This window comes from Dunckerocampus dactyliophorus, chromosome 16, assembly GCF_027744805.1.
Source record: "Dunckerocampus dactyliophorus isolate RoL2022-P2 chromosome 16, RoL_Ddac_1.1, whole genome shotgun sequence".
In the NCBI taxonomy this organism is placed as follows: Eukaryota; Metazoa; Chordata; class Actinopteri; order Syngnathiformes; family Syngnathidae; genus Dunckerocampus; species Dunckerocampus dactyliophorus.
The window spans coordinates 22,749,375-22,762,435 of record NC_072834.1 but is presented as its reverse complement, the minus strand read 5'-3'; the positions used below and the strand labels follow the sequence as shown (position 1 = coordinate 22,762,435).

General features: G+C 42.0%; 1 protein-coding gene across 1 annotated transcript; it reads right to left on the bottom strand.

Annotated features, from left to right (window-relative positions):
• Positions 1-3,783: 3,783 nt before the first annotated feature.
• Positions 3,784-12,745, bottom strand: vamp2 (vesicle-associated membrane protein 2). Its single transcript, XM_054754838.1, has 5 exons — positions 12,281-12,745; positions 7,037-7,136; positions 6,681-6,839; positions 6,295-6,346; positions 3,784-4,802 (listed from the first exon to the last, which is right to left on the bottom strand). Coding segments are annotated over exons 1-5 (330 nt in total). The 5' UTR covers positions 12,283-12,745; the 3' UTR covers positions 3,784-4,785.
• Positions 12,746-13,061: the final 316 nt, after the last annotated feature.

Genomic DNA, 13,061 nt, shown 5'->3' with positions numbered 1-13,061 from the left:
TTCGAGGTGCATCCAGGGCATTGACGGGATCTGGTTTGGTGGTTACGGGATTGGGTCTCTAGGTTTTTGCAGATGATGTGGTCCGGCTGGCTTCATTGGGCCGTGATCTTCAGCGTTCGATCTTCGCAGCCGAGTGTGAAGTAGCTGGGATGAGAATCAGCGCCTCCAAGTGCGAGTCCATGGTTCTCTTTCGGAAAAGGGTTGAGTGCCATCTCCGGGTCGGGGATGAGATCCTGCCCCAAGTGGAGGAGTTCAAGGACCTCAGGGGTCTTGTCCACATCTGCAGTGATGCAGACTCAGCATCGGTCCGTCGTGGTGAAATGGGAGTTTAGCTAAAAGGCAAAGCTGGCAATTTACCGGTCGACCTACATTTAAACCCTCATGGATGGTCATGAGCTTTGGGCAGAGACCGAAAAACTGCGAATACAAGCAGCCGAAATGAGTTTCCTACGTAGGGTTGCTGGGCTCTCCTTAGAGATAGGGTGAGAAGCTCTGTCGTCTGGGAGAAACTCGCAGGGCAGCTTCTCCTCCGCGTTTAGAAGAGCCAGATGAGGTGGCTCGGCCAGGATGCCTACTGTTGGGAGGGCGGTTCAGGGCATGTCCGACCGGTAGGAGGCCTCAGGGAAAACCCAGGACACGCTGGACAGACTATGTCACTCAGCTGGCCTGGGAACGCCTCAGGATCCGAAGTAGCTGGGCAGAAGAAAGTCTGGGCTTCCCTGCTTACGCTGCTGCCCCCGCAACCTGACCCTCGGCTAAGCGGATGACGATGGATGGGTTGAACACAAAGCACAACCAAGACACTGTTTTCCAATATACATATATTTCATGATGTTCATCAATATAATAAGACATTGATAGATTTACACTACAATTATTTTATACAATTTAGTTTTCCATTCAGTTTCCTCTCCTCTACGTTGAGTCAACCTTATTCATTAGTGTCTAATCCCTTACCGAATGACAGCACAAGAAACCTATCATTGAATAAAAGCAAAACATCAAAATGAAATAAACCTGAGAACATTGCCCGTGATCCTCCAGTCCAGTCCCTCCAGAAAGGCCAGACGAACAGGGGCAATATGGACCTTCATCCCAGAACCCCTACTCCCAAAGAGAAAATAAAAGTCTTTCCTCAAAAATATACATACAGTATTGTGTGGACACAAACAACCTTTCTGGACAGTTAAGGTAAACTTTTTTCCTCCCTGTTGAATTTCGTGTTCTTGACCAATCAGTGCTTACACACAATAATTCCAAGACATTGGGAGTTGTTTGTTAATAAATGCCAAACATAAAACATGCTTCCATATATTACATAGAACATTCCATCCCATCCAGTGAGTGTTCAGAGACTCAATAGGTTCCCTCCTAAAATGCTGCATTCCTCCCATTTGGGGAGTGACTGATGACCCAAAAACGTTGCGACTCACACCCCCAAATGAACCGAGTGCAGCTTTTTCATTTGAGATAACGGAACGGCTCACAAGGACGGCATCGTCTGGTTCCCGAATGATTGACAACAACAACAAACAAACAAAAAGTGCCACGCTGTTAAAATATAAGCATACCTCTTTTCATACAAGACAGGAAAGCAACATGAAAACAGAGCACTGGCTTCATTTTCTCCATTGTGATCAAACTGGGTTGAGCACTCACAGGACAAGAGCTGGATTTATGGAATAACACGTGTGTCCTACCCCAATCCGTATCAGCGGCACCTGACACTGTTGAGAATGATGCTCCGCATTTATAGTTAGCACTTTTTTGTCCCCCGATATATCTTGGTAGACTGCTAAAACTAAACAATATAGGACCCCCTACCCTTAAAAAAAAAAAAAAACGTCTGTATTACTAAAACCAATGCATATCAGCCAAAGCTCCTTTATACGTCTTTGCCGGAACTGCAACAATGAATTTGATTTTTTAATCAGCTTTGACTTTGGAAAACAGTGATGGACATTTTTGCCTTTTCTGATATGTGGCGGAACAAAGGCCTACCTTTTTGTTTGGTTCATACTGATTTGGTCCGTTCAGGGCCTAACCGATTACTCGATTAATCGGAACAAAAAACAATGGCTGGTTGCAGCCCTAGTCTTGGCTGTGGAAGTTGGCAGAAATGGGGAAAAAGTAAAGTTGTACTAGGCTTTACTATTAGTAAATTAGTAACAGATTAAAGTAGCTTTTTCGAGACGATACATTAAAGGTGTGGGAGGTTTCAAGCATGCGGTTTTTACATTTGGATGTACCTTAGACTAAGTTTCTCAGTGGTGTGGCTGCACATTAAGGGTTGGTAACCTGCTCCTCTCCACTTGTTTGTGATGTAATCGTCGGCACAAGTACAGAAATGAGGTCTTTGGTAATCTTTTTGTTCTGTTTGCGGGGTGTCGGGCTTCTGGCCGCTCTACACGTGTGTACTACAGTGGGCAAGGAAACTAAACGTGCCTTCACTCAAGAGATTTAAGCGGCCTAATCTGTCGGGATAAACTGGGGATATTTGTGGGGCAGAGCTATTCTAACACACACCATATTGATGCACCTGACCTAGCTGGTTGCCAACGCAACCCCCCCCTCCAAAACTACTAAGGCAAACAGACTAGATTTGAACTATTGTACGTATGATTGAGGCTGACAGCTAACGCTAATGCTTGTTTCCTATCCATCTGAACATTGGCGGCTAAAAAATAAGAGCAACTCTGCAGCTCATGAAGTGTAAATAAAGGGGTTGCATGCACAGTCCAAACCACGTAACGCTTTTACAACCGTTCACATAAGGGTGCCAGTGACGGACAGAACTGCAGTAACAAGGGAAGCCCCCCCCCCCAGTGTTGTTGCTTGGCAGTGCACGCAAGAGCTGAGTTACAAAAAAACACAGCAGACAGACGTAAACCTGTCTGTTTCACACAAAAATACACTATAATAAAAATAGAATCTATTACATTTAAAAAAAGAAAGAATGATGCCTTCACTATTGGGAGAATCTGATAAGGAATGCTTTTTTTTTTTTTCTTTTGGTGAATTTGTCACTGATTTGCAAATAGGGCTGAATTGTCTGTTTCCTGTGCTCTTACATGGAGAAGTTTAGCGACACAAGCGCCTCATTTGACCTGCTTATTGAGCTTTTTGTACATCTTCAATTACAGTAATCCCTCGTTTATCGCGTTTTTTTGTTTTTTTTAACATAATTAGAACCCTCTAGAGATGAAATAACCTTTACACTTACAGTTCAGTATTACCCAATATAGCGGACATAGTAAGAGAAAATAAGACATAAATAAGAGTGTGTTGCTGTAAATGTGTTCTGGTGTCGGGTGTTCAGAGTTGACTTTTAGCTTGCAGCGAGGTCATTCAAACCTGCAATAAAAGCCTGTTGTTCCTGTCTGGTGCTTTCAGTAAACATTACTGACATCGAGTCATCCTCAATGCATCTTCTGAATGCCCTGTATTTGTTTTTTTGTCAATTTATCAATTTTTATGCTTGAAAATGCTTCATTTAGACAAAAGATTTGGGTAGTAACATGCCGGGCGTATTCAACCACGAAACTACAGACTTATAAATATATTTTGGAAAAAGGAAGCGCGAAGTGGCGAAGGATTACTGTACTCTCTTCCTTTCAACCTCTGGTAACTAAAAGTAGAGACTAAGGCTTTTAAGTGTGTGTAACATGAATTAGTATTATACGACAGTGTCATTCTTGTTTATAGTTTTCTAACATGAATCACCAGTCGCACAAATTAAATCAACACCCTCATCCTTTCCCCTTGTAAGTATTTTTCCTGCGGTTTGTATGACGGACATTTTTTGTTGTTTTTTTTTTCAAGATACTTACAATTACATGTGCTACAGTTAAGAGCATTTGCACTACACTGCAATGAAGGAATGTTTTCGAAATAAGACACTAAGTAATTAAAAAAAGAAGAAGAAGAAGAAGAAACATCTACAGACATTGGTCCAACGGTACTGTGGCAGTTTTTAAAAGGACTGGGCGGTCAAGCATGCTGCAGGACAAAAAGGGAGACGGCTGAAGAGCAGAAGATACAAAAGAATCGTGGGGATAATCACGAGGGAATTCATGCGTTACTTTGTGTTGCATCGGCAATGTACTTAAGTAGCGGCGATTTCCATCTGGAGATTGTGACTGCCAAGGGTTTTGTCCGAGCTGTGTGGCTTATTTGGATTGTTGACCGGCAGCGTACCTATAAGTCAGCATTTCCTTACTTAAACCGAGGAAAACGCCACCAGCGTGGGGACAGATGGCTGATGACAACATGCAAGATGCACACTTTGATTAACAGGCAATAGTTGACGTTGAAGCATACAGAAAATGAATACAAAAATTAAAAAATACAAAATGCACACGCACACGCACGCACATACACACGCACACACACCTACAAAACAGTATATTTCAGAATAAAACTCTACAAATGACTAGATAGATATCAGTCATGTAACAATTAGCATCACCAATCCTTGTTTCCTTTTCTGTTGTTGCATCATCACAAGTGTTTGGCTCTCAGTATGGCAGGTTAGAGAAGCCGAGAGGACCCGCGATGGACGGACGCAAGGCCGCACACTCACTGGGGAGGGAGGGCAAATATTTTGACGGGGGGGTCCGGAGGTGAGGTGGTGGAAGTGAGGGAGGGTTTAGGGGTGTTACATCGAAGCTAATCAGGGAAGATACATCATCTTTAAGTAATTATCTGGGGTCCCTTTTGTCATGAATTTGGGGGGGGAGCATAGCGAGGAAGTCGGGTTTAGACTGGGGTAGGAAGCGAGTCTTCTTAGGTGCTGAAGTACACTGCAGAAAAAAAGAAATGATATCAACCACAATGTTACAGTACTTTAGAAGGGGTGTCCCGACACAACAACCGGCTGATACAGATATCGATATGACTTCTTTACGCATGTGGGGTATAGTTTTATCCAGCATAATGTAGCTTGGTTCGAGCGTTTAACCCCCGACATTACCCACCACCGTCAGGGGCAGGCTCTTTTCTGTTATAGCCAATGACTATTTGCCGTCCCGCGGGGAGTTTCTCATGCTTAGGACAGCGTTGGTTGTTTGAGGGCTGGCCGTGGCCCTACAAAATCCTCACACTGCTTCAAAGTCGCATTAAACTTCCCCGGTTCTGCGCCACCCCGGGAAACTTGTGCATGTTTTGCACGTCTTTTTTAACAAAAAACATTGACACAACTACTCCTTGCTAGATTGTTAGCACGTTAGCACACCTTGTTGTAGCACGTAGGCTCTGCATGCTGCATGGAGGGAATGCTTATATCGGGATGCTTATATCGGAGATTTTACATGCAGGACGATATAATACAATACTGTTTTTTGGTGATATTGAACCGATAATCAATGTCCACATCAGATCGGGACACCCCTGACCTTTGCTTTGTTCATCTGGGTATTACGAACAGATCAGTAGTACAGTGGAACCTTGGTTAGCGTGTTTTTTGGTTAACATCAAAAATCAAGCCTCGGTTTACGTACATTTTCCAGTTAGCATACAATATGGAGCGTGTCTTGTTGTGTTACGACACAGACACACACAATAGATTTTGTAAATCACAAAACGTCCTTGTTAGCGGCCTATTAGCATTATTTTCAGGAATCGTAAGTCAGCTCCGTCACATGTCTATGATGTCATCAAAGGTTGACTCTGTAGTTCTTTGCTCACTATCACCATTACACCTTGAAAACGTTTTTATAGTTCTGTGCATAAAGGAATTCTAAATACGTCTAAATAAGGAATTAAAGGGAGAAATGAACATTTACGGTTACTTGGACCTTCACTGAAGACGTAATTGTTGACAAAGGCACGACACCACCTTCCTGTTTTGCCGTGAGTTACTTCTTCAGTTCAATTGTGTTGCTCACGTTCTTCATCAAAATGCTGCCACTTGCTGCTTTCTTTGGCTCTGCTTTGGGATATTTTGCAGCCGTGATCAAAAGAAAAGCAGAGACTCGGGGTGAGAAATGCAATTGATTTAGAGAAACAACTCATGGCAAAAGAGAATGGGTGTGTCTGTGGTGATCTCGTGGTGTCTTTGGAAACAATCACGTCCTCAGTGAAGGTAAAAGTGACCTTAAATGTTCATTAATTGTTTTCTGCATGTAAAACTACAGTTGTAAAACTCTAAAAAGTTATTCTGTGTTAACATATGTGGGTTTCTGGCACATCAATTGGACTGACATGATTTCTTATGGGAAAAATTTAACTTTTTGGTTAGAAATCCTTGACGTTAACCAATGTTCCCCTGTTATCGAAGTTGAAAAAGACACTTACCAATAATGACAATGAGCACAATCACGCATATCACACCCAGGATAATCATCATCTGTGGGCAGGACATGAAAAAAATAGGTGTTAAAATCTTGCCACAACACAACTTTATTTTGAAAATTCACAATTTAACATGAGCTGAAAAACTGTATTTTTGCATTGCATCCTATTTTGCCAGTTTCAAAGCAATTACAGCCCATCTTTTTCATAAAGTCCAAGAGTAAAGACATTTTACTGAAAACACATAGTATAGCTGCAGTAGATGATAACATTATTTTTCAATCAAAATCCAAATACATTCTTGTGCAGACAAGTTTTTGCAAACTATTATTTCACATTTTCCCATCTGCTTTTGTTGTCACATATCTCTAACATTTGCATGGCCTTACCTTTGCATTCTTCCACCAGTATTTATTCTTCAGTTTTGCAGCACTGGTCTCAAACTGAGAGGCTCCAGCCTGCAGGGCATCAGCCCTGTCGTCCAGTTCAGACAGCTTCTGATCACGCTCCAGAACCTTGTCCACATTTACACGCATAATGTCCACCACCTGGGGAATAAAAACACACACACATTGTGTGCTTATGCTTTATGGCTTAAAGATTTATCATTCGTAACAAAAGGTCCCACTCCAGTGTTGGGTATTGTTCAAATGAGTCACAAAAACGAGCGATGTATTTTTATATGTATTTTCGATATCAGCAACAACACGATGATGAACAATGCTCAAGCATGACTCCTTCTCACCTCGTCCACCTGTGCCTGTGTCTGCTGCAGGCGGCGGTTGCTGGTGAGGTTGGGAGGCTGATTCCCTCCCTCTGGTGCAGGGGCTCCAGCTGGGGCAGACCTAATGATGCCGGAGAGTAACAGTCGGTCAGTACATTTCTGTGCGAGTAGTTCACAAAAGACATACTTGACCCCAGGAAGAGAGCCGCAACATCGATGATTAATGTTACCCAGTTAATCGACAACTATTGTTCCTCTGATTACAGCCTCTCAAATGTGAATATTTTATAATGTCATTGGTCATGATTGAAAGCAGGCTGATTATATTTGTGTTTTATGCAAAACAAGGTATTCACACACATCAGCTCTGACTTTTGTAAACAGTGATGGACATATTTCCGGTAACTGTTTTTGTTTGGTTCATATCCATCGATCACTTGATTCGTCGAAACAGCAAGCTTCAGATCAATCGACTAAGAAAATAACCGTTAGTTGAGAATAGCAAAGGATTGTTTTTTGTTAAAGAAGGAGAGAATTATAAGTCCCTTATTTGAAAGCCATTAGTCCACAGGCAGCGCATGCATGTATTTTTTGCACTGGCAGGAGTGCGGAAAGAAAAATAATAATTTGTACTTTTCTTTTTTTATTAAATTTACATTTTTTTAAATAAAAAAAATTCCATCCATCCATACATTTTCTATGCCGCTTCTCCTCATTAGGGTTGCGGGGGTATGCTGGAGCTGACTTCGGGCGAGAGGCGGGGTTCACCATGGACTGGTCACCAGCCAATGGCAGGGCACATATAGACAAACAACCATTCATACTCACATTCATACCAATGGGCAATTTAGAGTCTCCAATGAAGCTAACATGCATGTTTTTGGAATGTGGGAGGAAACCGGAGTACCCGGAGAAAACCCACGCACACACGGGGAGAACATGCAAACTCCACACAGAAATGCCCAAGGGAGAATCGAACCCAGGTCTTCCTGATCTCCAGACTGTGACTGTGTGGCCAACATGCTAACCACTAGACCACCATTAAAGAAAAAAAAAATTGGGTGGAAGGTTCCCTGCTCCTCCAAGAGCACCGTAACAGTGTTTCCCATACACTTATTTTATTCACTTGTTCGCCCTTCCTCATAAACACATTCTAACGCACCTGGGTTGCCAGATAGTAAGAAAACAGAGCAGGAGGTATTGGTGTTGCCAACTTAAAAGAAAAACTTTTTTGCCCATCATCCACAATCCTTATGAGAGATATGAACACATATGTCTTTCTCTTTTCTGTGCGTTCTAGAGCTTTAAAAACAGATAAAAAGACGCAGCTAGGAATGCACGTAGTGGGACACACCTATTCCGCCTATGAAGCCTTCTGAAAAGAACTCCAAAAAGCACCAAAAACGCTCCATTTGCATAATATGACATGCATATTAACCAAGCTACAGCGACTTTGGTATTATTATTGTTATTAACATTGTTACGCCCAAGAACTACTTTACTGGCGTAGTGACACCTTGCCACACCACAGCGGCTAGCTACTAGCTATCTACAGTAGCGACTAGCTTCACCACACACTCGCTCACAATGCCTCAGGCCACCAGCAAAAGGTGGATAGATGCTTTATTAATCCCTAAGAGAAATTCGCAATGCTACATATTGGAGCTGCCGCTGTGGTTTTGTTTTTGAGTTTGGAAAACTTAACGCTAGGTGTAGCGTTGCTTTCTATGTTGCTATTTGAAATCAATGCACCCACCCAGGAAGGAAGTTGGAAATTAAGCATGACCAAAAAACAGCAAAATAGTATAAGTATGACATGTTGTCATGAATGTACCTGTTACTACATGCTCACGACATGGATAGAAAACTATAAAACCTTGTTGGAGCTTTTTAGAGGTGTTTTAATACTGGGCTTTGTAGGTGTCCCATTACGTGCATATATTAGCTGCCTCTTTTTAGCTGTAGCTTTAGAACGCAAAGAAAATAGAAACATACGTGTGTTCATGTCTTACATAAGGATTGCGAATGATGGGCAAAATTCCAAAAAAGTGAGAGCAAGAGAGACCCCATTTAAGAGAGCAATCAGACCCCTCTATATACTCTTTAAAAAAAAAACGACTGGCAAAAAAATCAAGTAAAGACTTTTGGCAACTCTCTTCGCAAATGCATCATGACCAATAATGAAAGTTCAACGATTACATCACTACCCCCACCGGAAATGGATATAAAATCCAAAATAATTCCTGTATTCATATCTTCTTGAGCACAGATCTTCCTTTCAGACTGAAAGACAGACAATCAAATGTGAAGGATGGAGAGGAGACGGTGAGAAGTGACAGTTGTTTTAGGGTGTGTGTACCAACTGTGCATCCCATGCTAGGCTGTTTATGCGCAAGATTTATCACAAACTAACGGAGAAACATACAGAGTGCAGCCCGCTGGACACCTTCTGGGTTTGCTCATGCATTCCAACATATGGTGGTGTTTGTCACCCATAGACAGCTCAGGTTTTCATGTTGTTTTCACCTCTAAATGCAGTCCCCACAGGAAAAACCTACAGTATCCTACCCAATCTGAAAGCGGGTATAGATATTCAGTGCTATTTATTGATACATTGATTGAGCAATGCAACACATCTGTCAGTCACATGTTCCAGTACTTTTGCTCACATGAAAAATGGGTAGGTTCAAACCAAAGGTTGTGCATCTGATCTGGATGTTAATACCTGAAAATAAAAGCTGAAATGTTACTGTAATTTGTAACTAGTTCAACATGCTTAATTTAGCATACTAAATAGACAGTTTTGTTATCACAATACTTGTTGTGGCTAAGCTACTCCACTCCTGTGAGACAAAACTGTGTATAAAGGTCACCTCAACACAGACATGTATTACTAATCCTTCAACAACAACAAATCCTATTGGATAGTTGGCCAAACGGTGCCGATGGACCCAACTAGTTGCCCAGTTGGAGACTCTGGGCAATATGAAACACTATTTATTAAGGATGGCCGATATTGGCTTTTTTTTGCTAATAACCGATAATGTCCAACTCTCAATTTCTGATTCCGATATCAACCAATACCGATATGTGTAACATCACTAATCTCCTGTGGTGGAAGGACTGGACAGGACTAAACTTATCACCTTATTATGTATTATTATTATTATTGTTATGTATTATTATTATTTATTATGTATTATTGCACTACAAATTCGATGCGATCTGTTCCTTGCCTTGGTTGTTTTATTTGTCTGTCTATCTATCTATCTATCTATCTATCTATCTATCTATCTATCCATCCATCCATCCATCCATCCATCCATCCATCCATCCATCTATCCATCTATCTATCTATCTATCTATCTATCTATCTATCTATCTATCTATCTATCTATCTATCTATCTATCTATGTCGTGGATTTAACATCGCCCCACGATGGATGTGAAGTCCAAAGTAGCCTTTCATTCATCAGTTGCTGTGTTGCCTTCGCATCAGATTCTGCATGTCGTGGGTCGTTAGGTACATAATAATAGTTTTAAGATGAGTATGTTGTACGAGGGCTGCAGCTAACCATTGTTTTCTTGGTCGATTCATCTGAAGCTTGTTGTTTCAATTAATCAAGTAATCGGTTAGGACCAAATCAATATGAACCAAACACAAACAGTTAGAAAAGAGGCAAAAAAACCCCCGTCTGCTTTCATAGATGACTAAGGGAATTCGTCTGAACTCAAAAGGATATTTCCTTTTTTTAATTAAAAAAATAACAATGAATCGAATATGAAAATACTTGTGGATTAATTGGATAATGGATTAATTATTGATTAATTGTTGAAGCTCTACTTTATCGTAACACTGTTAACAAGCGTGTTTGAAAGAAACAAAACCATTGCCATTCGCATGGATGGTAAATAAAACGCAACCGCAAGCAGATTTTTTCAGATCAGATCTTTTTTCAGATCAGACACCTGGCGTTGGTAAAGGTGTCAGATTCCTCTCTCTACAGTCCACCTGCCAATGTCAGGTTGGCGATGAGGCTAAATATATGCAGGCCCTTCAGACATTTAAAAATAGCCTGGTCTTATTAGGTTTCCATTAAATAAATGGCTCTGCCAAACATATACGATAGATAGATGTCATTTTCTTGTACAGCGTATACAACTAAGTGGATTTTTGGCATCCTGGCTGTCATGTGCTTCCAGCACTGGAGAGATGCATTTCAGCACTGGACAGCGCCACTCCAGTCTGGACAAGAATCAGTTTGCTTCCAGGCTCTTTGACGGCCTACAACCTTCAAATCCTTCAACCCCGCGTTGCTTTCCTTTCCGTTCCTTTGACGACCAGCACCATGCACCACATTGACACCCAGTAAAACATCACGTTTCACGGCAGCCTACAGCATCGAGGGTGGGGAGGCTCCTTGTCAGTGGGGTGGATTTCACGCAAAAATGGACCGTCGATGATCAAATAAACGATCCAAGGCGAAAAGTAAGGGGTATTAATAAAGATGTCGGGGTGTATTTTAGTGCTCTTTCACCATTTACAAAAGCAGATTTTAAACGCTGAAGAGAGCCGTTGTGAGGGTTGGAGTGGAATATGGTGATATAAAACAGACAGTTGTCCACCCTAGCGCGACGATCGACGACAGCAGCTCGGCTAGGCTATCCCCCACCCCCCAACCCCCAAGCTGGAGGGTCTAAACATCACGTCGAACTAGGCCCAGGCCTAATTCACAGCTAATACAAATATTGTCTATGCCACCGTTTATTCCATAGTTGTCAAAAATGTCCCGCGATTCACGTGTCAAATGAGGCTTGTTGGCTCGTGCCATGCAAATATGGCTACTTCAACCATATGTCCTTGATGGTTCTAGAAATAGCTCCGCCTGAACGCGCTAATAACCTCCGGGAAATACTCAGCAAAGGCAAAAAAAGGTTATCTTTATATGTATTGCGCCTCTAGTTAAGAGATGAATTATCGTGAAGGTAATGACACAGACGATGTCCTTTCAAACAGAACCGGTCCGAACTGGAAAAAAATGCGTGCGTGCTGGCTGCTGCTAGCAGAGGTAGAAGATAAACAGTCTTTGGGCTTTTAACGTGATACAATCCAAATAAATAGCGAAATTAAAAACACACACGAGAGGTGCTTCTGTGTTCTCCAAGGTTAGACCGAAGCTTTTATTTATCACGGTCGGGATGACAGCGATACACATGAACGCCATTCATGTACATAAACACACCAAAAAACGACGCGATACTTACATTTTGTTGTGTGTGCGTGTGGTTCTGTTGGCAGCTGTGCTGAAATCCGGGCTGGAAATGTTAGCTAAGTGGCTGGCAGATGGAAGTGGATTGCCTGCTGCTCTCCTCTCTAGCCTCTGGTACCCTTTGGATGCTTTAGTGGCGTTTCCCTGCCTATATAGCCGAGGAGGGGCACTGCCTTGTATCCGCCAACTAGGTGCGTCCACTCGCTGACAAAATGCCGCCTTTTTCTTCTTCCTTCACGACGGTGCCGGCAGAGGAGACGCGAGTCGGAGCAGTAATGAAGGTATAACAAACACTTTGGATTAGCTGGACAAAGATGGCTCGGTGACGTCAGCCATGTCAAAATGGGTGGCCTGGGATTACAATGAAGTGTTTTAATACCCCAAACAAGCCCGTTTTAATGTGTGAATAGTTGTATTAACACAATAAGTATTTCGCCCACCCAACAATTGACGTGTTGTAGTCGTGGTGGGGTTGGAGGCTAACATAAAGAAGCTTATTTAGAGCGTCAGAAGATCTGTCAACAAAATGGCGTACCGAGAGAGGGGGCGTGGCCAAGAGCGGCGTTTCACTGTTGATTTAATAATTCAACATGGAGTAAAACTTAATTTACGTTTATGAGTTACAAGATGTCATGTATCTATACAAAGTAACGACACACACATGTATAAGATATTCATTTGTATTGAAAAGTTAATAATGCTAAGTTTATCCATTTTCTGCATGTCCTCATTGTGGTCGTGGGGGTAGGGTTACTAGCCCCGATTGTCCTGGAATT